At 44.2% G+C, this 27,146-nt stretch overlaps 1 protein-coding gene across 4 annotated transcripts in view; it reads left to right on the top strand.

Annotated features, from left to right (window-relative positions):
* Positions 1–27,146, top strand: part of CORO1C (coronin 1C) — a 77,145-nt gene that overhangs the window by 17,804 nt on the left and 32,195 nt on the right. For 2 of the 4 annotated variants that reach the window (XM_065568819.1, XM_008163633.4), the window contains exon 2: positions 13,486–13,685. The exons of 1 other annotated variant lie outside the window; for it this stretch is intronic. In XM_065568819.1, coding sequence (XP_065424891.1) covers positions 13,486–13,685 — 200 coding nt within the window. Of the gene's footprint in view, positions 1–10,647; positions 10,708–13,485; positions 13,686–27,146 lie in introns of those variants that run through there. One more of the 4 variants, XM_065568820.1, reaches the window with a different exon arrangement.

Here is a 27,146-nt window from a genome sequence, read left to right as displayed (position 1 = left end):
TGAAATGGGAAAAGGTTTGAAGATACAGAACATCGGTAAGACAAAGGAAGCATGTTTTAACTTGAAAGCCTTTGTTAAAACAGATGCTGGAGGAACTGTAATTGGTACCACAGAATAAGGATTTAAAATCAAGTTAATGCATTGAAATATCTGGATGTTAGTTTTATTCCCCTTCTCCCCCCCCTCCCCCCTTTACTGCAAACTGCATGTTTTGGTACCAGGACAGAATGGCAGTTTTACTCTTTGGCTTATTGGCTGCTTGGCCGGACGAGCTGGCAGGATCTCAAGTGCATCTGGAGAAATGTGTGCCAATCCCAGATGGGACAGCTGAGAAATTCATTTTGCAGCTTATTTGTACATATTAAAGTTTGAAAACACTCCTTCACTGACGCAATACTTGCATTGTCAGACTCGAGCAGTTCTTTAGGTCATCTACTGTCTTTCATACTGAAATTACTATCTTGTATCTGGCAATTAGTGATTGCTTTTGCTGCCTTCAAAATATACTGAACAATTGCAAGTGATGGTGCTTCATCTATAGATGGCCTTAGCAGTCAGGTTGGGTGGGAGTCTGATCAGTTTAGTTCCCTAAACAAGGTTCTAATATACTGAGTATTTGGATTAAGAAATTTACTCAGAATGCAGTAGTTCAAGACTGTTACCATTTCTTAGAGTGGGAAGATGTCTTATTGTTAATTTACCCTGTTCACTGTTACAGCAGGGGTTAACTTGGCCCAATGTAACTCCAGTCTGGCCAAATAGCACATTTTGGGTACATTGGCTTATGTTGGACATTTTTGGATTGCAAACAAACTGACAACTCTGCATAGCTGTAGGACTAGCCCAACAAGTTGAGGCTAGCAGCAGACATCTCAGTGGATTTCAGAGGCAGTGTGCTGGAAGGGGCGCACTCTATTCTTGTGCCCCTGGCTGCCCACTTCTCCCTACCTCCCCTACAGGTGGGTTAGATAACATTCATTCTTCCTCTCCTATTTTATTCCTCTACCTGTAGCGCTGGGTGCCTCACTTGTTGTTCTGCCTGATACATATCTATATCAGGCAGAGCCAGTGGAGTGCTTGCTATCAGGCAGGGCTGTCTGGGGAAGTGTCTTTACTTGGTGGGTCTGACTCAGTGTTGGCTTGTACCTTTGCATGCTCTAGCTGTGCTAGATTGCTTAGGTTTCAGAGTGGCAGCCGTGTTAGTCTGTATCAGCAAAAAGAACGAGAAGTACTTGTGGCACCTTAGAGACTAACAAATTTATTTGAGCATAAGTCCCACTTATATTTGTAGTGGAGGTTCTCGGATAGTAAAATTTTAGTGCATCAAGAGAATTGACACCTGTAACACCTTCACAGTCAGGCAGGTTCTTTTGTTAGAAATCTGCAGTGTTGCAGTTTCTTCTTGTAGACGTTAAGGCATGTTGCAATTTGGGGAGATAGAGCAGTTTGTTTTTAAGCCCTCAGCTGCTTTCTCCCTCTCATGCATTTTCCTGTCAGTTCTCAATTGGTAGCTGGAATGATTTAGTAGATTGTATAACTCAAGAAGCATTTTCAACAATACCTTAAAGCCAATAGGGTTTATATTCTTCTCTCTATGTGGCCATTACTCTTGTTAAGCTTAATCAAACTACTCACATCTGTTTCTTCACTAAGTGTTTGTAGAGTGAGAAATCCTACGCTTGTATAAATACCTCAAGAGAATAACTAGGCTCATCTCTGGTGTCTGAGCACCTGAGTGTATCGGTCGTAATTTGGCTTCAGACTTAATTTACCATGGGAATGGCAGCTAGATTAGATTCGGATCAGCAGCTTCAGTTTCAGATGTGGTGACTAGTGCACCTTTTTGATTAATAAGCAATTCAGGCTTTTTATAAAATGATAATCAAAATTGATGTGGGCATGTATGTTTCCTGGGAGGAGCTATAGAAGAAAAGGATTTTAAACCCTCTTTTCCCTATCATGACTCCCAGTAAAGTTGCAAACAAAGTGTTCAGGCCTTAGATGATTGGCCAGAGGTAGTTGGAAAAGATAGGGTTTGAGACTCCAAATAAAGTCCAAGGCCAGTGCCCTGGTAGGAAACCACCTTCCATCATTTGGGCCATTGGGCAGGAGTTTTTTCAACCCTAGTAAGTGCATGTTGTGGGGAGCCCACATTTGGCAGGATGTGCCTAACAATTTGCTTCCCAGGTAGAAAAATTCTCTGACATGCTCATTAAAAATAAATCTGGAAGAGAACCATATGCGTAACCTTCAAAAGAGAAAAGCCAGCAAGTAGAGTAGCAGAATCAAGCAGATAGATACTGCCTTGTTAACTTGGTTACCCTGATAAGAAAACTAGGTCAGCTACATAGAGGAAGGCATTTTATTATCTACATACCTCTCTTGACTGGAGTCCTGGGTTTGATCCTTCTAGTAGGATTGCTGAGTGGTAGTTTTGCAGAGAGGATTGTGCACTCTGGCTGCCTAGTGTTTCACGATGGGCTCGGAGTTCTAGTCCTGAGCTCTGTTGTTGCAGAGGTGATGCATTCAGTCCCACAGAGTGTAGGCAGAACCTTCCTTTACTCTTGAGCAATGCCTCTGGCAGAAGCACAGAAGACCGTTGGCTGGGTTGGGAAGGATATTGGTGTGTTTCTGGTGGGTGGACGAAGATATGGATGTGAGAAGGGATTTCCCCCTAAGGTTTCTTTCCTACACCATTTAAAGAAACATAAACAAGACTGTAGTAGAGCTAACAAGTCTCCCACGTTGGAACAGATGGGAAATCTGGGTAAGGGCTTTCGTGTTCTTTTGTGGGTATTGGACATTTGCTGCAGGACTCCTTTTTTCTTTCAAGTAGTTCTTTTTTGTTCAGAGTCATTAATCTGGAGGTCCTAAAGAGGTGGTTGAAGACAGTATCCCAATGGAGGGATATAGTTTCCTTATCCTGTTGGGCTTTGTCTAAATGAGCAAGCTTTATAGCCATAGTTCATCAGTGGTGCAGCTCCACTGGTGGAAGCAGAAGTGGAAGCGGTAGCATAGACTGGGCTTGGGTGCTTTTACATTTGTCGAACCCAATGTTTGTGAGCATAGATGCAGTGTAACTGAATGTCTCTTAGATTTCATTGTGCGCGCAAGTGTTTGGGGTTTCATGAGTTGTTTTTCTCTCATTGCCTGGATCTTTGTTGTGGGGTTTATTGCTTTATTTATAATGCATCTCACTCCCCTCTTCATTTATCTACTATTATTTTTTTCATCATTAGCAGTCTTTTTATTCATTTCTTTGTCAAACTGAAAAATGTTACATTTCTGAATTTGTTACACTTCCTAGTTGGGATAAAATCAAATGTCCTGCTAATTTATGTGGCTTAGGTTCTCCTCACATAGCCGAATCTTGCCAGTGGGTGGTGGTGTTTTGGACAGCTGGAAATTTCACTGAGTTTATAGTCTGGCTTTTTGTCTTTAAAATGAACTGAAGTCAGGGGTAGGATCATCTTGTTCAGCCTAGACTTCACTTTACCAGGCAGATTATTTTTCAGTACACAAGATGCATCCTAGGGCTGTGATGTGTGACAATGTGAAGCCTGGGTTAAATTTTTCTGAATGCCTGAAAATAAAGGTTTTGTCACTGCTGCAGTTGGTGTGAATAGTCCCTTGACATGGACAAGCCTTCTTAACACAAAATGACGAGATGCAACAGGAAGAATGGCCTTGTGTTTACAAGCACAAGACCTGGGACTCGGGATATTTGGCTTTTAGTCCTGCCTCTGCTATTGGCATCCATCCTGTGTGATCCTGGACAAGTCATTTAACCTCCCTGAGCCTCCATTGCCTCATCTGTAAAAAGAAACTAATAGGGTGAAGTGAGCCGTAAGTCATTAATGTTGTAAGACACTTTGTACTACTTCAGTCCCGTCTATCAGAGGATCTCAAAGCATGAATCTTGGTATAGTGCTATACAAGTGTCATTTTTTAACATCTGTACATCATGCAATACAGCCTAGGAGTTCCTAGATCAAAACATTCCAATAGTCTATATTCTCAGTCTCTGATAGTGGCCGTTTTGCCAACCCTCAGCATTCAAAAATCATGAGTCAAGCCCCAAGAAATTGTGTAATAAAAAAAAACATTTTGGGCTCTTCTAATTGGCTTCAGAGTTTGTTTTCAAGCTTTCCTCCACAAGTCCCGTGGGCTAAAAGCATTCTGCTTTTTAAAATGAAATCTGAGATTCTCACATATTCCCATGACTGCAGGAGCTGTGGCTTTAGGGAATCACAAGGCTTGATAAAATTGAGACTTGGCACCACTGCTTGAGTGGCCTTTGTGAGATGTTGCCTTGGAAAGTGGCGAATCCATCAGCCCCTTTATGATAAACTTAATTGTGCACAATCACACCATGTGGGTGAAAGTCTTCTGACCTAGATGGTGATCAGCTCAGGCCTTGAAGCATGAGGATTGCAATCTCTTATAACTTCTAGCATTCCTAGTCTAACTGCAGATGCAGTTAACTTTTTCTAGAGTAAGCTGCTTGCTTTAATATCCTGTGGCAGTGAGCTCCCTGGATTTATTTTACTGGGTTCATTCAGTAACAAGGGATTTCACTCTCTCCAGTGTCCCCTCTTTTCGCTAGGGTTCCATCAGTTATGCCAACCTCATGACTGCTTGTCAACCATAGACCTGCTTGTCTACCCCTCACATGAACATTTGTGCACTTTCTCCCATGCTGCACGTTAGGCATCAGATGCCCTCCCAGAACTGATCTTGTGAGGCTGTTACCATCTCCAAATGCCTTCTCAAAGCCCTCTTCTGCTGGAATATCCCCAAGAAATCACCCAGGACAACATGGCTAGGCAGATAGGTGGTTGGGGCAGGTGATTGGGAAGCAGTTGTAGAAAATCAATAATTCTTTGTAATTCAAAATATAAAAAGTGTGTGTGTGGGGGGGTGCGCACGCATGCAAACATGCACACACACAAGGTATTGCACACTTATGTGCACACAATGTTAAAAGAGCATTTTGGAGGTTTCAAAGTCAAGCATTCAAGCTAGGAAATGCTACAATTAAGGTTGCTTGTGCAACCTTTCCTAGGTTTTTAAAAAATGTGAATAGAAAAAACAAATTCCATCATGTGACATCATATCAACACCCACATGGTTCATCAACAGGGTTTGAACCACACAGATTTCTGCCACTTGAGCCAATGGAGTAACTGATAACTGTAGTAGGTTGTCATCCTCTGAGAGGACCAGCACTAAAAGAGGATGAGACGCACACTTTGCCAGTGAGTTTCACAGTTGTTTGCTGACAGCAGTGGAATGGCGAGACTTGGGAATCTTGGGTTCCATTCCAGGCTCTGTACTCGAGTGGGCACAGCCTTTTTTACCTGTCCTCACTCCTCTCCACCTAACTTTACTCCTTCTGCTCTCTTCCTGCCAATCTGTCCTCATCCCGATTCTGTTTGTTTCCCACCCTGGCTCCTCATTCCAGTTCCATTCGTATCTAGCCAGTCTGTCTTCACTCCTTGGGTGTCTCTTCCCAGTCCCAATCTCCTTGCCCAGCCATTACTAGCTCCCCCTCTCGGCCCCAGCCTCTTTTCCTAGCTCGTTCCAGTTCTCTTCTAACCCCCCCATGGCTCCTTGTCTGTTTTTTTCCCCCCTCCCCCCCAAATGGCCTCTGGTCAGCCCACTGCCCATGTACCCCATCTCCACGGACTCCCAGTCTCCCTTCCCAGGCTTCTTCATCCGGTCCCAGCCTTCCACACACCTTCCCTGGCTCCTGGTCCCAGTCTCTTGCCCCTTGCACTCTGGCTCCTCATCAGATCTTCTCCCTCATCCTACTGGTTCCCAGTCCCATTTTCCCTCCACATCACCTCTCAGCCCGCCCCCCCCCCCCCCCCCCAAAACCCACCCATATTTTGTCTCAGCATATCAATTCTGCAGCATCCTCTATTGAAAGTCCAGGAGAAAGAGGCACTCTGATCTTACTGCCTGGGCCTGCCATTGCAGGGAAGTCCGGCTCAGCCCATTGTAGCCCCGGGCTGAAGCATGCTTAGTACAGATGGAATCTTCACAGATTTTTATCTGCGGTCTAGTGAGTCTCTACTGAGCATGTGCAAACTACAATTGTCCAAAGGCTTATAACTTGGCCAAATTTGGGTGGATTTTCATGGGAATAACAAAAGACACATCCATGACACGAAGACCGCCCCACCCCTCTTGCCAGGTTTCATGTCCATGCTCTAAAGCATGGAGGGTGGAGAGGGTTTAATGTGGATAAGACCTATCTTTCCCTAGCCTCGTTCTTGGGTTGAAGTTGTCCAAACAAATTCAGCCTGAGGCAGATATCTAGGCTGGAAAAACTTCAGGCCTAATGGTTAAAATTTGGCAAAGTTGTAAACAACTGAAAACAGGGCCTTATAAGGGGCAGTATCAGGCAACCTGAGCAGTAAGCAGTACTACCAGATTTGATTGTCTCACCACCTCCACTGTTCATCTGTTGCTCATTGCTAGATTGTAAGCTGTTTGGGTCAAAGACCGTGTCTAGCTCTCTGTGCAGTTTCCAGCACAACAGAGTTCCAGTCCTGAATTAAGCCTTTGTGGGGGGCTACCACGAAATGTTAGTTTCCTTATCTTGCTGGGAATCTTGCCTGGAAGGGAAAACACCCTCCTTTCATATCAAAGGTACCAACGTTTTATAAGGAGATTCTGCAAAGAAGCTCTTCCCGTAAGGTTGGCGTGTAAATTGTTTTTACTGAAAAGGGCCTCTGGCTGAATTAATGTTTTAAATCAGCCATTCCTTTAGAGTGTCTGGCCCTCCCAAAGGATCACATCCACGTGGGTTGAACAGGATCTCGCCATTCGCAGGGGGTTTTCCTGTAAGCTCTTCCCTAGCAGGATGTGTTTCCTCTCACATAAGCAGGCTGAAAACCCTCCAAGCCACACACTATATCTGTTGGACTTTTTAGAAGATAAGTCCTTGATAAACAGGAAGATGGGCAAATCCAGGGTAATTTTTGTGACTCTTCATGATGGAAGATCAGAAGGAAATTGAATGAATGGTACTGTGCAGACATGTGCAGTGTCAACTCTTAGAATCTTAGAAATGTAGGTCCGAGGCTGGAAGGAACCTTGAAAGATCCCTTAATTCAGCCCTGCCATGCTGAGGCAGGACCAAGTATTCCTAGACCATCCCTGGCAGGTGTTCGTCTAACCTGGTCTTAAACATTCAGTTGATTTCTAAGGTCCACTGGGACACTGTTGCGAGGGGCCAGATTCTGTGCTTAGTATTCTGGGCCTGTACAATGGCTTCTGCCATCAGTCAGGTTTGGATGGATGTAACCAAAGGTAGAGTTTGGCCACAAGTCTCTTAGCATTAGAAAGCTGAAGGGTGTTTATCCAGATGCACCCCGGACAGCGTGAGTTGTAAGACCCTCTGCATTATAAAGCATTGCATGGGAGCTCCATGTATAGCTAGAGGTCTGTGAGCACTTCCATTGATACCCTCTTGGAAAGGTATATGAAGCTTCCATTTTAATTTTGCTGAGGGTTGTAACTCTAGCAATATTAAAACCCTTCCAAGTAGGCGTGGTGTCTTTAACCCTCCTAATTTGTACTTTGCTGAGACAAATATCCCATATTTAGCACACATGCCCTGATATCCTCTCCCCACTCCTCAGCAAAGATTTAAAATGAACAGTACTGTAATGAGTCGTCTCTGACGTTCTTGCTCTTAAGAGACGCTACAGTATCCTTACAGAAATAGCATTGGTAGGTAAAACTGCAATTAGCGAAGCGAGTGAACAAAGGACATTTCATGATGTGCTATCCTGCCTAAGTAATTCACCCAGGCTCCCCGGTCATTAGCCTGAATTAGCCAGGTCCTACTATGTTTTGCTTATTTGATAAAGGGCTGAATCCATCTTTTAAAATGGCGAATGGCTTCAGGTGCACATCAGGGTTTATCTAATAATCGCAGAGGTGAAAAACCTATCCACTTTGCCAGACAGTAACTTTTTTCCCTAAGGGTTGCCTTCTGTTCCTGCAGTCTGCCTCGTTTGACTCTGAACTAACCCTGTGAAGAGAGCCAGTGGCAGGCAGACTTCAGCTGTCATTTTTTAGACGGTGGGGGAGGGGATCCTTTGCTGCACTCGACTATTGGGAAATTAATTAGGATACTAAACCCTCTTCAGGCTGGAACTGCAGGGAAAGAGAGCTCTTCATTGGCTTTCCAGGACGAAGCTAACCCTACTTATATCTTTTACCTGATTGCTTTCCTTGGTGCATTGAAGGTTCCATAGTCACTGCTCTTTATAACTAGAGCCTACACGTTTCTCCCCTCCCACCCCCCCAGAAAAGAACCAGATCAAAATGGCTGTGACCCAAAGCTGAGAATCACTCCCTTTGCTATGGAAATGAGGGCTTAGTGAGCCTGTTCACAATGAGCCCAGGCTGTAGAGAGGTTCCCGTTGAGAACAGGGCATTCGGGGTTGAGGGAAAGGGTGGCAAAGGTGTACGTCTTGAGCAAAAAGATCTGAAATGAGTGAAGTGTGTGCTAAGTCCTAAAACCCTTCCTCAAATGACTACAATGAGGGAAATTCACACTGGGGACTGGGGAGAAGGGAAGTTTTCAGCAGTTGGTCGGGGAGGAATAGTAGACTTAAAGGCATCAGATTTGTGAGCTGGAGAACTTGACTCTTTTTTTTGGTGGGGTCTCGTTGTGGACCAGGTGAAATTTTTGTACAAGCTGTACACAGTAAACCTGACATTTTCCTATCCTGTCCCTGTTGTCAGTATTAAAGACGACAAATTGCAAAATTCCTGTCTATGGTGTGCTGAGATTGGGTAATTTGGGGTTACTTGCAGGAACACAGATTTAAATATTGGCTTTACCTTTTCTAAAACATAAGATTTTTAATGTGTTGACCCACCATGGAGTGGGAAGAATGTTAAACAATGAACAGTGTTGCAAAGTCTTCCTGAAAATTTATACAAAGCCTGCCCTGCTCTCCTGTCTTACCTGGATGACTAATGTTTTACTTGCTCGTCAGAAAAAATTACTCACCCCAGGTAAATGAGCAAGTAGAACGTTGCTGCAGAGCATTGTACCTGTGAGGTGTGTTATCAGGTGAGAAATAGTTGAGCTGGGCGTGCACACTTCCCGTTGTGTCTAGTTATTGCAACAGACGGTGTTTTTTGAGAGTAACCCTCTATCTTCTCGCCATCAACGGGTTTGGGTAATTCCTAAGTGCAATACTTGTATGTCCTGGCAAGATGTGAAGTGACTGTCTGTAGAGAGAAGGAAGGTTCATCAAAATTAAAGCAGACGGTTGTAAAAATCTGGGAAGCACAGCTGCACACTGCAGTATTGCTGACCCCAAGCATTTCAAAATCATGAGATTGGCTTAAAAATGATACTTATAAAAATAAATCAGGGGAGTTTTATAGTTACCTTCTGGTTTCTGAGTCACTAGACTTCATGTTTTAAGGCTTTTCTGTGCAATCATGAGGGTTAGAAAGACTGGGGGCAGGAGCAATTGGAAAGCTGAAATCCTCATGTAATCACAGGGCTCCAGGAGCTGAGGCTTAAAAATACATTGAGAGACTTGCAAAAAATTGTGAGAATTCACAATACTTATATCATATCTTTCATATAAATTGTATATCAGAATGTTTTACAGCAAGTCATTGTCAGTTTAAGTGTTGAATAATAGCAAAGGGAAAAAAGAAATGAAGATACTGAGCGCTCGTGTTTGGAGAAGAAGCTTTTGGGGGCAGGAATACTCTTGTTGAACATTTTACCTATTGTGAGTTATTGTCCATTTTTTAAGGTGCAACATAAATAAGCCAGAGTAAAAGCAGGTGTCTTAATTGTGTATCTCTTCAAGTTGCTGGGATTGTGCAAATAACTGCTGATCTGGTTGACCACATGGCCTCCTAAAGGTAACTTTTTGTACTGAAACTCCCTTTGTTTGTACAGCTCCTAGCACAGTGGAGTTCTGGGCCATGACTAAGGCTCTGCCACAGTACCAGGTAGGGGTCTTTTTAGAAGTGCTATTGATTAAATCTTTTAGATCTGATCATGTGACTTACTAGTTGGGTGAGATACTGAATTTTTACATGAAGCATCTTAACTGAGACCCAGACAACTTACTCGTGCAATCCTTGGCCCTTCTTGGGGGCATTCATTCCAGCAGCTGTAAATGCTTGTGACGCTTTTGGTTTTGTCCTCACGTTGTCTGGCACAGATAGGCTAAGTGACTTGCTTGAGATCACACAGTGAGTCAGTGGCAAAACTGGGACAGGAACCAGGGTCTCCTGACTCATTCACCTGTTCTGTACACTCCTTCCTGTTTGGGGCCATTTAAAATTCCCATGCCACTTCTCAGGCAGTAGGCTTGCCTTCCTGTTGTCTTGGCAGAATCCCGCCTTGCATTATTACATACAGGTCTATTTAGAGTATCCCCCCTGCCAGTTCAACTTGGGATAGCTTGCTCTTCCCTTCCTCTCTGAAAAAACTGCAGCATTGTTGGCAGAGTAGCTGTGGTATTTCATCCCACAGATGAGTGTATTTCAGTGATAGGTGATGGAATATCTGCCTAGTTTGTATATTCGTTTGTTTCTAATGTGCTCTGGACTCCTGCTGAATGAAAACTATTCTCTATGCTAGGCTTCAACTATTGACGCTGCTGCACAGATCGAAACATTATCTGTCATGGCGCTGCGATGGCTTACGTATGTGAAAAGTTATTCATGTTTGTGGGTTACTTGGGTTTTTCGTTCTGATTGTGCAGCTTCTATGTCAGAGGTGTGTGGAGCGTGAGATAAGGCCTTTTTTTTTTTTTTTTTGCTACGCATACAGCATATTTTAACAAATGTTTGGATATTGGTTGATTTTTTTCAGTTATTTATTTGTAAATATTGAGGAGGCATAATCCCATCTAATAAAACCAACCCTTACTTTTTCTGTAGTGCTTCTTTTCTCTAGATCTCAAATTCACCAGTTGTCCACGAAATTTTATTTTTAAAATGACAGCTGCTTTTCTTTTAAGCTACAGGCGTTTGTAATAAAGTGCTAACTGTGGCACTTCTGTAGTTTAAAAACCAGCTAATTTATTTTGGGAAATTTAATGAACCCCTGATGAAAACAGCCTTACCCCCCTCCTGTACACGCGTAGGTGAGACCATGTGTGCTGTCTGAAACAATCATTTAGGTTTCCTGGCTGAATTGGAGAGACTTGAAAATAGGTGAGACTATCCATGATCTCGTGGTTTGGGTTATGTTATCTGATAGAGAAGAGACTCTAGGAAGCTGAGCTGTAAATATGCCTGCGAAAGGCTAATTATTTTGGGCAATTGCATTATGTTCTTGATAGACTACTATATACTGAATAGCTGCTTGACGCTACTACAACAAAATAATGCTAGTGAGAAATACTTAAAAAAAAAAAAAAAAAAAAAAAAAGTCTGGACTGGACAGCTCAAGAGACTTGGAATAATATATAGAGCTTTTTGCCTCTAGGTCGCTGGTTTGAACTCAGTTAAGGTCATCAGTGGCTGCAAGTCATTACCATCCGACAGCTGTTTGGCCTGTGTGAAAGCAGTTGGTGGCCTCTGTCCTATTCCTAGATAGACAGAGATCCACATTGCAGAAATCGCCACAGTACTTGGGACATATATTATTGGTCTCTGAAAGGAAACCCGTGAGTGCCTGGGTGTGGAGGCTGAGCTCCTGCCTTATTCCAGCAATGTGTAGCACTTTAGTAGAAGCTTCTGCTCACTGCTTTGGCTTTGCCGCGTGGGGTGTGTCTCTGAACTAGTGGCTTCCTTCTCCAGTGCTGTCAGTCCAGCAGATTTAACCAGTGCTGCCATTTCACTTTCCATGTATGGTCTGCAGAATCTGTAGATTTTTAGATTTGGGGCAAGTCTGCTGTGCAGATGTCCTGCTGCAGAGTCCTGGTGCTCAGTGTTTGACGTTGTCACCACAGGCATGGGGATTTTGCAGGAAAGAGACAAATTGCAGAGAATTTCTCATATTTATGTGGAAACTTGAGGTACTTCACTGAGTAATTGAGTTTTTCTATTAAGAGTGATATAAATTTTCTTTTAATTGTGCGATGACTTGGCCAATTCTGGTGAGAGCTTTACACCAGATGTACAGACCACTAACTTTTTAGCTCCCAGACTTTTTACAGATAAACAGTTCTTAAGCCTGTCTTGCAGTGTACTTGCGTGCAGAGTTCTGGAAGTTAAAATGGGATGTGTGTTTTGAGTAACCTTTCATAATTTTTGCTTTCAGGCAGACTATGCACACATAAGCACACCCACTGTGGGTGCAAAAGCATTTCATCAGTTTATCACTTCACTGCAGGAATAATCAGAACCAATATTTTCTTAACAAGTAGCTTTGTGAACTGGAGCAGCATTTTCCCAGTCCTGGTGTGTAACCATGGACCTATGGAGAGGCAAACTTAGAGCAGGACTCTGATTTCTGTTGCTCAGAGATTGGGCATTGCAGAAGTCATTTTCACATCTCTAAAGGCAAGAAGGTACGCGGAGGTTCCTCACTTACCTGTGAACTGATAAATTGCGGAGGAGAATCTCCTACAATGGGAGGACTCCTTTGATCCCTTCTGAAACTTACCGAAAAACATCAATCTGGAAGTTGGGAATGCTAATGGAAAATATACTGCCACTCACTCCCCTTGAGACCCACTGTTCCTATGAAGTGTTACCCCCGTGTGGTCTATGCAGAGGCAGGGGGCTGGAATTTTCCATGCCAGTCAACTTCCCTCTAGTCTAACTCAAGACAATTAGTTTCTTAGAGGAGGAGCAAAGCAAACAAGCTAACAAAGTTAATTCAAGTCATTAGCTTGCTTCCCTTCTTCCTGCTTAAGAAACACATTTAGTTTCAGTACAATTTTTGAGTTAGCTAGCTTACTTCCTACTAACTTGTGAAACCATTTCTGTCTGAGAGTTTGTGTTTTATCTACATTTCCTAGAAAGTAAATAAATTAATCAAAAACAAAATACATTTCTCATCCCGTGCCCCTTGACCATTCTTAAATTTGTAGAAACTTACCTGAGGAAACCCATTGAGTTGGGTGCTTTTTTACTGGAATAAAAAGAATATAAACACAATAGGGAAAATGCCATTCTTTGTGGAAAATTAGTCTTACCATTGTTGTAAAATACAATGTTGGTTAAATGCAATTCTGTTATGCTTGGTACAAGTCCATGTAATTCTGACATCTTATTAAAAAATAGAACTTTCCTTTTAAAACCAGTTGTTACTAGCACTGTTTGAACTGTAGTGGCCAGGATCTGAAACTGGGCATCTGTATGAGTAGGAGTAATGAATGAAAGCTGCTGCGTCTCTTGCAATACCGGGTACTTGGCTGACTCTTTGAGTTCACTAGCATACATAGGCAGGTGGGTTCTAGAAAAACCGACCAGACAACGTGCACTTAACTGGCCAAGTTTTTCTGAAACTCCTGTTCTCTTTCTTCGCAGACACAATGAGGCGAGTGGTACGACAGAGCAAATTTCGGCATGTGTTTGGGCAAGCAGTGAAAAATGACCAGTGTTATGACGACATCCGGGTTTCCCGTGTTACCTGGGATAGTTCCTTTTGTGTAGTAAACCCCAAATTTGTTGCAATAATCATAGAAGCTAGTGGTGGTGGAGCGTTCCTGGTGCTGCCCTTGCACAAGGTAGGTGCTTTTGAAAGTTTCTCGTTATTGCCTTCATAGAGTGAAGCTATCACCTCAACTTTATTTATGACCCAGACTGAGCCTGGGAAGTCTTACTTCAGAGCTGTTTTTTGGAATGACAAATGCCAGTTTCTGATGCCATTAGATGGAATCTTGCATGCCTCAGTAATCATTCCAATGCTTCCTTTAAATGAAACACAGTAAATAAAAATGGTTTGCTTGACTAATTTGGACCAGCTCTGTATGAAAAAAGTGCATGATTAGAATGATGTGCTACCACAAAGAAATTGTTTGCTATAGTGATGGTCCATCCTTTTACTATCAGGATTTTAGCTTTCCAAGATACCCAGGTTTCAGAGTAGCAGCCGTGTTAGTCTGTATCCGCAAAAAGAACAGGAGTACTTGTGGCACCTTAGAGACTAACAAATTTATTTGAGCATAAGCTTTCGTGGGCTACAGCCCACTTCTTCGGATACATAGAATGGAACATATATTGAGGACACACACCCACCCACCCACCATGAAAAGATGGGAGTTGATACCCAGGTATCTCATAGGTCTCAGTGCATTAATTACTTTCTGCATTTGACTAGCAACGGCTAGGTGGCAAAATAAAGAATGAAAACTGAAAAAAGAGGTTGCTGATTCTTAAAGACCCTGTTGCCTCTGGTATTTCTGCAACCTCATAAATATACACATTCACTTTACAAAACCTGTTGTCCCAAAGGCAAATACAGAATGCAGGATAACTGCTTAGATGGAAGGACATGGGGAGAGACTGTTGGAAGAGATCAGTGCTGGAAGGCTTTATGACAGTCTTTGCAACTATGGCATAAAACATATAAAGCAGTAGGGTGGTGTCTCATAGATATAGCAAATGAAAATAAGGGTATGTCTATACATAAAGTGCTGCAGTGGCGCAGCTGTGCTGCTGAAGACACTATGCCGACGGGAGAGAGCTCTCCCGTTGGCATAAAAAGCACCTCTGCGAGCGGCAGAAGCAGCTCTCCTGCCAACATAGCACTGTGCACACGAGCACTTCATGTCACTTATGCCGCTCAGGGGGTGGAATATTCACATCCGTGAGCGACATAAGTTTTGCTGACATTGGCTGTAGTGTAGACATAGCCTTAGTCCTTACACACCATCACCCCAAGGTATCTCTGCAGTGGGTCACAAAATACCTTGGTTTTCTGTGCTGGAAAGAAGTATTCAAAGCTCCCCTTTTGATGATTGACTTTTATCAGTCAGTTGGTAAGTCTTTCATAATTTCAGTTACAAATCCTTTAAATGAGCTTATGAGCTTGATCACTTCATGTGCTCTGTTTAAAAAAACACCACCTAAACCCCTGAATACATTGCCATTGACTCTTGTTTCAGAGCACTAGTTTCTCTTCAGAAGAGGACTGTCATTTTGGAAGAGGGCTAAGATTATGACATAACAAGAGAATATATTTGTCCAGGATGATTGGGGGGAAACAGAAAAAAGAATAGCCCAGTCTGCAAAAGTGTGGATGTGGGATCTCTCTCCAAAACTGTAACTCTGGCTTCATGGAAACATTAGTTAGGAGCATAGGCATGGCTTTATCAGCTCAGACCAGTGATCCATCTAGTCAAGTATCACATCTGACACTTAACTGAACCTGATGTATTCCTCTGCTTGATTGGGGAATGACATACCAGGCGAGAAGTATCTTCCTAACCCAAGCAGTTAATGGTTGGCATAATCCATGAAGCAGGAGCCTCTCATATATATCTTCCCCACTAGGCCAGTGGTCCCCAAACTTTTCAGGGTCATGCCCTCTCCTTACTCCTATCTGTGTCCCCCTCCCTCCCAGAGCTGGGGCCGTGAGCAGGGCTGCAGCCGGGTGGTGGGGTGGGGACAGGGACAGGAGTAAGCGGACTTAGGCTGGGGCCATAGTTGGGGGTGGGGCTGGTGGGCAGGACCCCGGGCGTGGGACAGAGCTGGGTGGTGCTTCCTCCCTACCCCCCATAGGAGCTGGCCTGGGCCCAGCCACGCCCCCCCAAATGTTCCTCCATGACCCCCTAGGCGGGCGTGCCCCACAGTTTGAGGATGTCTGCACTAGGCTCAGTGATATCTTGAGGCAATGCATTCCATAAGTTAATTGTGTTGCATATTTCCGTACTCTTCAAAATTTCTTTGTTTCATGGAATGTTCCCCTGTTCTTGTTTTAGGAGTGCCGTTTTTTACTTGTTTGTAACTCATTATTTTATATTCCTTTCATCATGACTGCTCTTGCACTTCTCCTGTCTCAACTAAACACTTCCAATGTCTTCAGCCTTTCCTATTAAAGTCTTGCCCATCTCTGGATCACTCCTACTTCAGCTATATCTTTTGAGATAGGGTGACCAGAATTAAGCACAATGTTCACGTGAAGTGTGTATCATACCATTGATTTACATATTCATATTATAATATTTTCACTATTCTCTTCCATTCCTTAAACATCAGAACATTTTATTTTCTGATTGCCACCGTTCACTGAGCAGAGGTTTTCACTGAGCTGTCCGCAAATGACTTCAACTAACATCCTTGCCGTTGTGTTCACTTTCAAAAGGGCTGATTTAAATTTTTTGGGTTTTGATGATTTCCATAAAACTACACTCTGTGCAATCCTGAGACACCAGGGAGGTGCCAGAGCCAGTAGAGAGAGAACCTCCTTCTCAGCTTAATTGCAACGTAACTATTAAATTCCTCACTTTAGTGTGTGGGTCTCTGCAAAGTGCTTTTAATGTGGTTTGACCTATTATGTAGGGTTAGACCAAACCCATGTTATAAAAAGTCTGTATAATCTTGAAAGTAAACAGCTTTTTCCCCTCAAATTTGTGTTTTCCTTTACGTCTTCTAAGTTTTCAATACATTTTATTTTATTTTTATTTATTTATTTTGTGGTAACAGGTTTTTGGTTCTATTCTAGTGGCTATCCACAGTCTTACATGGACATTTGACATAATATACAGTGCAAAGGCTAAAGAATGTTAAATGTTGAGGTGAGATGGCTGACTTACCAATTGGATAAACATTATCAGGGACCTTATTTATCAAGGCATCTGTCATGCCCTAGAATATCCCTCCTTTTAAAAGGAAGTGAAACATTTATTTCTTCTCCACAGCATCTCTACTTGTTGCTGTCAGTTGATAAGCAAAGCTTGTGTAAAATAACAAATCTTTGATTTGTGGCTTCTGCCGTGGAACATTATTTTTCTCTGATTCTGCAGAAGTCTGACTGGTTCAGGAGCAAACAGGTTTGAGTCCCAGCACCCGTGGAACATCTTACTAGCTTGGAGCAAACATGCCTCCCCCACCTTCTCGTGTATGGAAGGCCCACATTGATGATGCCAAGCTGACTCATCTAGGCCATGCTGGGAGAGCGTAGCTACGCCAACACAATGCGGAAAGCACCCAGAGGCTCAGATCCAGCATATTTGCAGCCTGTTACATTCAAAAGGGTGCACGGGCCTTTCTGCTTACACCAGCCTCTCTAAACCCTGGACCGTGATGGCTGCAGCCAGTATGGGGGTCTTTCTACCTGGCTTTGATGTGTCCTTGCCCAGTTGGGGATTGAGAATGGGTCTGTACTGCCGAAATCGAGATGTTCAAACTCCCAGTTCAGTTCTGATACTCTGAGTTAGTTGGTCACCATGAGAGAAGGTTTTCTGGGGTAGCTTGTATGTCTGTTTGCTTCGTTACCAGCATCAGAACTATTAATTGAAGATCTCCACCAGCACAGCTAAACCAAACGCCTGCCCTGCAGCTCTTTTAGAATCGTGTCACTAGTTTGGCAAGTTCTTCACAGATTTTTCGGCAGTTCTTTGCATGTGAAAGGGATGTGCAAAGCTATTTGTGGAATATATACAGATTAATTAGCTAAATACACTACACTCAAATTTTTGGTTAAAGCCAGGGCTGCCTGGGGGGGGGGGGGGGGGGGGGGCAAGTGGGGCAATTTGTCCCGGGCCCCACAGGGGGCCCCCATGAGAATATAGTATTCTATAGTATTGCAATTTTTTTTATGAAAGGGGCCCCCAAAATTGCTTTGCCCCAGGCCCCCCTGAATCCTTTGGGCAGCCCTGGTTAAAGCACTTTGGTAAACAAATCTAAAATTGCTTATGAGTTTAAAACCTTATCATTGATGTTCTGTAAGCGGAGTATCCTATAAAATGCTTGAATTGCAGCAGTTTTATTTGCGTGGAGCACATTTTAATGCATTCAGGGCCAAAACCAGAGCCCAGCTCCTAGCCAGACCACGAGTGGGAGCATGAAGAGGAGGAGTCAGCGGTTGAAGTAGCCTACATGGGATGGTGACGTGCCCTTCACTGGGGGGGAATGGGAGGATCAGTGAACCAGATCCTCTAGACCATCCACATGCTGCCATATGAGGGGCTCCCTGAGCAAGTATACATCCCCATCCCTGCATGACTCCCCCACACTCTCATCCCCTGTCTACGGTCCTCTGTGATGGCCAGGATGGATTCCCCACCTGCTTCTGTAGAACCTCAGAAGTTTGTTTTTGGCCCCTTCTGTGGGAGCTTCCTGTGGAGACACTCACAGGAGCTGAGCCCTAATGCTATTGGTGGCCAGTCCACACCCAGCACTTGAATCCTCTTCATACAGCACACATCTCTAAAGAAGTCTTAGGAGCTTTCCAACGAAACCCGTTTCATGGTTCCTCTTGGGTTCGAAGTGAAAGCGTCGCACTGGGGATGCACAGGCAGAGATTGGAGCTGCCTCCCCCCCTTCCTCGTGTGGCTGTGGAGGCTACACCGTATTCTCCCACTAGTATTAAGGTCCAAGCTGGTCAGGCAATACCAATTGCATGTCTTGTGCCATAGGTGGGGGAGAGTTCAGGGGGATGCATCTGTTTTTAGCAGCACGGGGGGATGACTGAATGATTTTAAATACCTCTACCCTTCCTGAAATCACCTATTCAAATCCCAACAGGGTCAGCCCTTCATCCTTCCGAGGAGGAACAACTGAGTACCGCACACAGACTTTAAAAGCAGTGCCCCTCTGCATGAAGGTACCATGGAACTTGCAAGAGAAGGGGTTGCCCCCAAATTCCTTCTCCCGCACAGTTGTGCAGCAGGCTTTGCGTGTTGTCCTCCGCTCCCGAGGCAGCTTCCTTTCAGTGGGGCTGCGTGCATGTGGATCGCGAAGCACTTCGGGATGAAAGGCAGGCGCTGTAGTGAAATAAAACGCTACTGTTAGTGAAGCGTGTTCAGCGCCCGCCTGCCCTTTGATTCTGGCTCGTGGCTCTTGTAAATCTGTCTGCGCCGGGGTGGCACCTGGAAATGCGAAATGGATGGTGGTGGGGGTGAGCCGAGGGGATGGAGGAGGCCACCAGGTGCTGAATAATTAGGACCCGGGCTGGCTCAGTCCCAGCGCTCTCTAGTCTCATTACCATATGAAGTGCAAGCAAATGGCTTTTATATTTGCTCCCAAGGAATGTTTGCCGTATTTTTAAATAAAAATGGTCACAATGAGCCCGAAGTCGAGGCACAGAGCCCCACACAATGTCCCCCGGGGGCGATATTTGATTATGCTGCGTGATTTTGACACTGCCCTGGCAGATGAATGGCTCGTCCCTCCCCCCACCCCACCCCAGTGATGAGCGGCTTATTCTTCTTTGTGCTTCTCCTTGGCCCTGCCTCCGTTGCTGCATGTCACTGATATGTCTAACAGCAGCAGGCACTGCAGGGCTCCTGACAGTGGTTTTTACCATATATGGTCATTACAGCTCTTTGGGCTGTCAGACATCCCGAATAATTCCCACCCTTTGCTTTGATTGGCCACTTTGGGCTAGGACTGGAGGATGGTGGGATGGGGCCGTACTGTACAGAGCAAAGCCCTCTCTGAGACAAGTGTACGGGCTAGTTAACTCTTAGATTCCTGGATCTGATCACGTGCCGAAGGGGTGACCGACAGCCCTGTTTTGTTTTTTGTGAGGTTTCTGCTGTTCGTAGACGAGTCTTCACATGTGACGAGCTCTTGGCAGCGCCTCTTGAAATGTAATCTGGACAGGGATTGGAAAGAAGGAGTGGAAATCAATACTGTTAAAACGTCCCTGCTGGATCCTTGGCTCTCCCTACCCTTTTGAGGAAGGGAGGGATGTGGCTGATGCCTGGAATTGCAGCAAGCTCTGCTTGGAATTATAGTGTGCACTGCATCACTTAGCAGTCTAACTACACTGAGCTGTTTTCAAACCCCACGTTTGTTCCTCAGATGCCTTTTTGGGGTGAATGGTGGTGCTGGCTCGAGTGGGAGCTGGGCTGGTGGTGTAACCCCTCTGTGGCGTCTGCCCCGCCTGGGTTGCTTTGCCAGCACAGTTCGGAGTGACAGTCTAACCGATGCAAAGAGATTTTAAACCACGCTTTCCATTTTTATTTCGAACAGCTGGCTGGATGTGAAGTGGCTAGTGCTGTAGTCTCTGAGCCACGCAGCCCTGTGCTTGCAGCCAGTTTTGGGGGGAAGGGGGAGATTGTCATGAGGCCCCCTTTGGCAGCTACTGGGTGAGTGGGTGGAGGTCTACAGCTTGTCTTCATTCATGCGGTCTTCCCAGCAAAACAAATCCCGATGCTGGTTTAGGAGTAGGACTTGTGCAGCTGATTCTTTCCTTTCTGGCTTGCCGTTGAAATGCTTTGTCGGAGTTTCTTGGAATTTTTTGTGCATCCATATGTAGAGAATTCACCCTTTCCAGTGCTGGAGAGAGCCTGTTTTAGACCAGGGTTTGGTCTTTCAAAAGGGAAGCATCAAATGGAATTAACCACATACAGCTACATGCTTATAATACTAAGACTCCGATTTTATACTGGCCATAGCCAGGAAATTATGGAACCAAACACCTTCGCTTCCCACTGCGTTGCATAGATGCTGTGTTGCCGACGCACAGCAGTGAGATGTGGTGCTGTAGGTTTTACCCACCAGGCAGACTGCTGAACAAAGCACCGCATGTTGTAGCTACCATGTCTTTAATCTTGGAACTTCCTTGCTTTTAAGAGTTAGTCCTTCATTTCCTTTGCCTCTCTTCCCAACACATCACTTGAGGTGTGTAGGAGAGGACGCCTTAGATAAACGTCACTAAAGATCCCCATGAGTTAATCTTCAGGTTTCAGAGTAGCAGCCGTGTTAGTCTGTATCCGCAAAAAGAAGAACAGGAGTACTTGTGGCACCTTAGAGACTAACAAATTTATTAGAGCATAAGCTTTCGTGGACTACAGCCCACTTCTTCGGATGCATATAGAGTTTATGCTCTAATAAATTTGTTAGTCTCTAAGGTGCCACAAGTACTCCTGTTCTTTTTATGAGTTAATCTCTAATTTTTAATCTTTCTTCCATGAAATCTAGCCAGACGTCATTGTCCAGAAATCTCTGTCCAAAGTCCGTGTGTGGCCCGAGCACCATGGGAGCGGATTTTTTGAGTTAATCCACGTTTTAGCCTTAATCTACTGTCAGGGGTCGCTATTGAGCTTCATCAAGCCTTGTGCTGAACTGAGCATGCTGCAGCCACAGTAACTTCAGCTCCTGCTTGCTCCTCGCATGAACTGTTGGGCCAGATTTACAGCTACTTCTCCAGCGGAGCAAGGCAGGACAGTTTGTCTTCATTCATGGAATTAAGAACCAGGAAGGCAGAAAAGTGGGGAAGAAACACTCCTGTTCCCCCCCAATTGAGATCTTTGATGGGAATGGAACTGAGGCGTGCTGGGATTTTGTCTCGTTAACTTGCTGTTCCATTTGTTGGGTGTTCGTTAGGAGTGCTTTCACAGCTCATTGCATAAGACCACAGAGTCATTACTGTACCAAAGACCCTAACTCATTAAGGGTACATCTATATGGCAAAAAACCAATCCCCAAACCAAACCAAAAAACACATGCAACCCTGCGGGAGTGAGTCTCAGACCCCAGATCAATGACTCAGGCTCCGGGGCTAAAAATAGCAGTGTAGATGTTCCTGCTTGCACTCTGAAACCTGGCTTGGGGGATGGGTCTCGGAGCCTGGGCTCCAGCCTGAGTGGGAATATCTACACCGCTATTTTGAGCCCTGCGAGCCCAAGTCAGTTGACCCGGGCTCTGAGCCTTGCTGCTGTGGGGTTTTTGGCAGTCTTTCATAGGTACCACCATCTGTAGTGGATATTTTAAGCAGTTGTGTGATGATCAGCTGCTGTGGATGAAACATTGAACTTTGAACACAGGACTTGGTCTCGTCTCTTAACCACATTAGGGCAGAGGCCATGCTGCCTTCTGTTCCGTGCAGTGCAATGTATTTATTTAGCTTTGTACAGAGGATTGAAGCTGAGCCGCACAGAGATCCACCTGCATCCATGGTTGCAGGCACTGGGCTGTGTGGGCTATGCCCGCCTAATCTTGACAGATGATCTCTGCTCTAGAAAAAGGGGGGGAAGCTCCTATGTTTCCTGATAGACTCGGGGAAGTGACTTGAAAATATCTGGGTTTAACACATCCGTGTACTCTAACCGTTAAGTCCACACATCTCCAGAGTAATTTGAGAGACATTTTTTTCTATCTCTTTACAAAAATCTTTGCAGTTTGCCTTTTAAAAAAAAAAGAGTTGTGGCAAAAGGTTCCTCTTCTTTACTTAAACTGATCTTTCCTAAGGCAGGTGCCTACAGCTGAAATCACGTAGAGTAAGGTCTTTGAGAGGGGGGATGAGGCCTGTTACTTGTGCATGTGACTGAGGCCTTACTCGGTCCCATTTGTCTAAACCTTTTTGTCCTTTGTGTGTTTGCCTTCTTATTACTGTGTTTCTAAACTGGCAGCATTTCCACCGAAACCCTGAACCTACTATTACAAATAACATGTATAAGGTGCTTGCACACCCAAGAAATGCTGATAATCTGTCATGTTACTGTGTCTTATCAAACTGTCTGTACTGAGCTATCTTGATTATCACTTCAAAAGTTTTTTTTCTCTTACTTAATTGGTCTCTCAGAGTTGGTAAGACAACTCCCACCTGTTCATGCTCTCTGTATATGTGTGTGTGTGTGTGTGTGTGTATATATATCTCCTCAATATATGTTTCACTCTATATGCATCCGAAGAAGTGGGTTGTAGCCCACGAAAGCTTATGCTCTAATAAATTTGTTAGTCTCTAAGGTGCCACAAGTACTCCTGTTCTTTTTGTGTCTCATGATTCAGCCATGGTGTGTGTGTGTGTGTGTGTGTGTGAGAGAGAGAGAGAGGGAGAGTGAGTGTGAGAATGCATCAAGTGTTTCTGCTCTGGCCGAGATTCAGTGAACCCTTCCAGCTGTTTAGATGGAGTGGTGATGGAAGGACATGAATTAAAATGGGCTATGACTTATTTAAGTTATGCTGCCATTGAGGGGCTGTCAACACTTAATCTTATCCATGAAAATGTCTCGGTTTTTTAGGTTAAAATTTGGCATGCGAGATTGAAGCCCGGGAGGAGGGCTCTTCCCTCATTTTTGATAAACCTCTGTCTCATAGACTCATAGACTTTAAGGTCAGAAGGGACCATTATGATCATCTGGTCTGACCCCCTGCATGCTGCAGGCCATAAAACCGTCCCTACCCCTTCCCTGGACTCTGCTGTTGAAGTCCCCAATCCTGTTTTTAGTGACTTCAATCGGCAGAGACCCTCCTGCTAGAGATCCCTGCCCCATGCTGCGGAGGAAGGCGAAAAACCTCCAGAGGCTCAGCCAATCTGCCCTGGAGGAAAATTCCTTCCCGACCCCAAATATGGCGATAAGTAAGACCCCGAGCATATAGGCAAGAGTCTCCAGCCTGACCCTTGTTAGCCATTATACTATTTACCTACCATTGCTTGGTTTTCCTTGACTACTATGTTTTACCATTAAACCATTCCCTCCATAAACTTATCTAACTTAATCTTAAAACCAGACAGGTCCGTCGCCCCCACCGTTTCCCTCGGAAGGACGTTCCAATATTTCACCCCTCTGACGGTCAGAAACCTTCGTCTAATTTCAAGCCTGAACTTCCCCACGGCCAGTTTATATCCATTCGTTCTTGTATCCACATTAGTACTAAGCTGGAATAATTCTTCTCCCTCCCTTGTATTAATCCCTCTAATATATTTAAAGATAGCAATCATATCCCCCCTCAGCCTTCGCTTTGTCAGACTAAACAACCCAAGCCCTTTATAGTGGTCCACGAGCGCCTGGCACCAGAGGGTGCTAGAGCCAGCCCAATGGATACCACTGAGGGGGAAAAAAATCTTGTGCCTTTGTGTTTTAGTGGGAAGAGACCAGAATTAAAGATGTTTTTTTTTTTTTTTTTTTCCATCCACTTATTGGAGAAACTCAAGCGACTTTAAAATACTTGGCAAGACTGTCTCACTTGCATTCAGGCAGCACTCAGGTTGAAAGCAACTACCGACGCTAGATTATTTCAGAGTCTTAAAGTCTGAGGAACAAATGGAAATACACTGAAGGAGCTGCTCCTGGCAGTTTATGGGCACGTTGGCATGAAGGGGGACTGGCATGATTAACTGGCACTGCTGAGAGTCAGTACATGGATACTTGCCCAACCTGGAATTATCACCTGCAGATCAGATTCTTCGGTCTCTGCCCTACCCTCTCATATGTATTTATAGCAATGCTGGGAAAATTGACAGTGAAATCTTGAAAATCCTGGTCCAGCACTTCAGCCATTTAAAATTTCTGGTATAAGCAAACTGCAAATCCAGATTGAAAACTAGTTTTACAGAACTGGTTAGAATTTGATACTTTTTTGTGATCTGTCCAAATGTATCCTGTTGTTTCATAGAAATCATAGAATATCAGGGTTGGAAGGGACCTCAGGAGGTCATCTAGTCCAACCCCCTGCTCAAAGCAGGACCAATCCCCAGACAGATTTTTGACCCAGATCCCTAAATGGCTCCCTCAAGGATTGAACTCACAACCTTGGGTTTAGCAGGCCAATGCTCAAACCACTAAGCTCTCCCTCCCCGTAGCCCTGTCCTTCCTTGTCTGCTTTTTTAACAGCCCTATATTGGTCCAACCTGGCTAGTAGACAAGTAGGGTTGGATATGCCTCCCACTGGAGCATGTGAACACCACTTAATGGTCACCTGGATGGGGTTGCTCGAATGGCTTTCTCCTATAATGCTTCCAGCCAAGTTAAGAGCTCAGACGGAGTTTGGGCATGTTGCCCAAAGCCTAGTGGTCTATGTTGACTCCGAGAATGTTTTTCTGCCCAAACTCTAGATGATAAATTCAGTGATCACTTCAAAGTATTTTCGAGGTCTCCTTGTAGCAGCAGAATGGGCTCTAGAACCCCAGTCTCCTGACCCCTGCAGGACAACACTTCTTCCTCTTGCGTGAGTTTGTTTCTAAACTCCATTGAACCCCTTTTGGTGGGATAGGGGAGGGTGCAAATTTAAACAGCTGAGAGGTTTAATTCTGGAAAGTTGTGCAGGGTTTTTCTCCAGAATGCTGGAGTAGCAATCAGATGTTCGGTACCTGAACTGGAGCAGCCATGCTGAACACCGTTCATTGCAACGGGAATTAGCCCTTTGTTTTGTTTAAAAAGTCAGCGTGTGTGAGAGCAGCTGATTGCTACCGCTAATTTTGTGGAGGATTCTGGGGATTAGCATAGATTTTCTAGTGCAAAGCGCCCTCGGAACTATTTTAGTTGTAGAGTCCATTGTAACCAGCCCTTATCTCTCTCTCCTTTTCTGGTCAGCTATAAGCACATGGCACAAACAATGAAGTCATCCCACTGCTTCATTTCTAGTCTCCCTGCGGGCATGAAATAAACCTTGTTACTGCTGCAAACTCCACTAGGCTGATGACACTCCTGAAACTCTCCAGAGTACCTTGAGCACTAATACCAAATCTGCTGGGGCACAAGAATAACATGGCTTTAAAGCTCTGCATCTCATTCAGATTGATTGTTCAGAGTGGATTTGTTTTGCGAGAAACATTCCCGTCCATTGCTGCGGCCCTTCCTCTTTGTCTGTATATCGACTTAGATTTAGACACTTCAGAGCACATACCTAGATCTCTAAAGTACCATGCACACCTATGGAGCTGTAGAAATAAGTAATGATCAGCCGAGCTGGAGCAGAGCATTGTATGTGGATTTCTGGAAGATGTAAGGAAAATCCAACTGCAATATTTAGCTATGAATGCTTTAAAGGTTTCACTAACTTGGTTGTCACTGTGACACACAGCACAGTGGGCCTTTCGGGAGTCACAGTCCTCATTATGAGGATTAGCCATGGATGCCTTGGTTGGTTGGCTGGATGACTAATAGCCATTTGTCATGGTCAGGAATGAGCAATACACTTTCATTAAATCCTGCCATATTTTTTTTTTATTCTAACAGCCTCTTATGTGACCATCTGGCATGGCTATGGATGGGTGTTCGGTGGCCACAGCAGTTCACATTAAGTTTCAGCGATAAGTTCTAGGTTTGTGAGACTGAGTTTATTGTAGGGAGAGTAGAAATAAAGTCCTGTCCCACTCTGAGCAGTGCCTCTCTGAAGTAAAAAAGTTCGTGGTCAATTAGCATTTCAAACCCAGCCTTTGTGATCTGATTTCCTTCTCCAAACCCCTTCCTCAGCATGCAGATAGTGGAATCGCTTTCACTTGTGCAATCTGATGCTGCTTCCCTGTTTTCAGCTGTGATCTTACTAAGCACAACACAAAATCAGAGGAAGCAGCTGTTCTCTGCACATATTTTTACTGTAATCCATAAACGGTTTCCTCTGACCAACTGCCCTTTCCTGGCAGAGAATCAGTTGTAAGAGACATTCAAATGCTTTAATAACACTGTCACTTTTAGCAACTATTTTTCCTTGCTGCTTATCCATTTCTTCTGGACTTAATCACAGAAGTTTCTTGCCCATCTCTTTCAGGAACTTTGTTTTGGAAGGCATGAAACAGCTAGATGACTTTATTTGGTAAAGTTAACCTACTGCCTGCTAAAGGACTTGACTATTGAGCATGCAGCTCTTAGCCTAAACCATCCAGCCTGCTAAAATCTTAATCTTTTAATTCGCCTTTCTGGATTGGCTTCATTATGTACTAAATTTAAAACTACATCCATTGAACTATCATAAATTGTTACCGTGATGTATTGCTCATCCTAAATGGTAATGGATTATGAAAAGGATTTAATTTCTCGTAGTTGTACTGAGTTAATATTAAGCTGTGTATCAACACTTGAGACTTACTGTAAATCCTTAACTAATTAAAAGATTACATTTAAAAAAACCTGCTAGGATTATGGCAGGTTGAAAACCCACCAGTTTGGCATAGAAGATGCAAACTTTGTACAGTAACTCTTCGCTTAACGTTGTAGTTGTTCCTGAAAGTTCTTGCATCTGAAGAAGTGAGGTTCTTACCCACGAAAGCTTATGCTCCCAGTACTTCTGTTAGTCTTAAAGGTGCCACAGGACCCTCTGTTGCTTACCACAAAGGAAGTATCCTGTTGTCTAGC

Source organism: Chrysemys picta, chromosome 15 (genome assembly GCF_011386835.1).
Source record: "Chrysemys picta bellii isolate R12L10 chromosome 15, ASM1138683v2, whole genome shotgun sequence".
Taxonomy (NCBI): Eukaryota; Metazoa; Chordata; order Testudines; family Emydidae; genus Chrysemys; species Chrysemys picta.
Note: the sequence above shows the minus strand (reverse complement) of the source record. Positions and strands in the feature narration are given on the sequence as shown.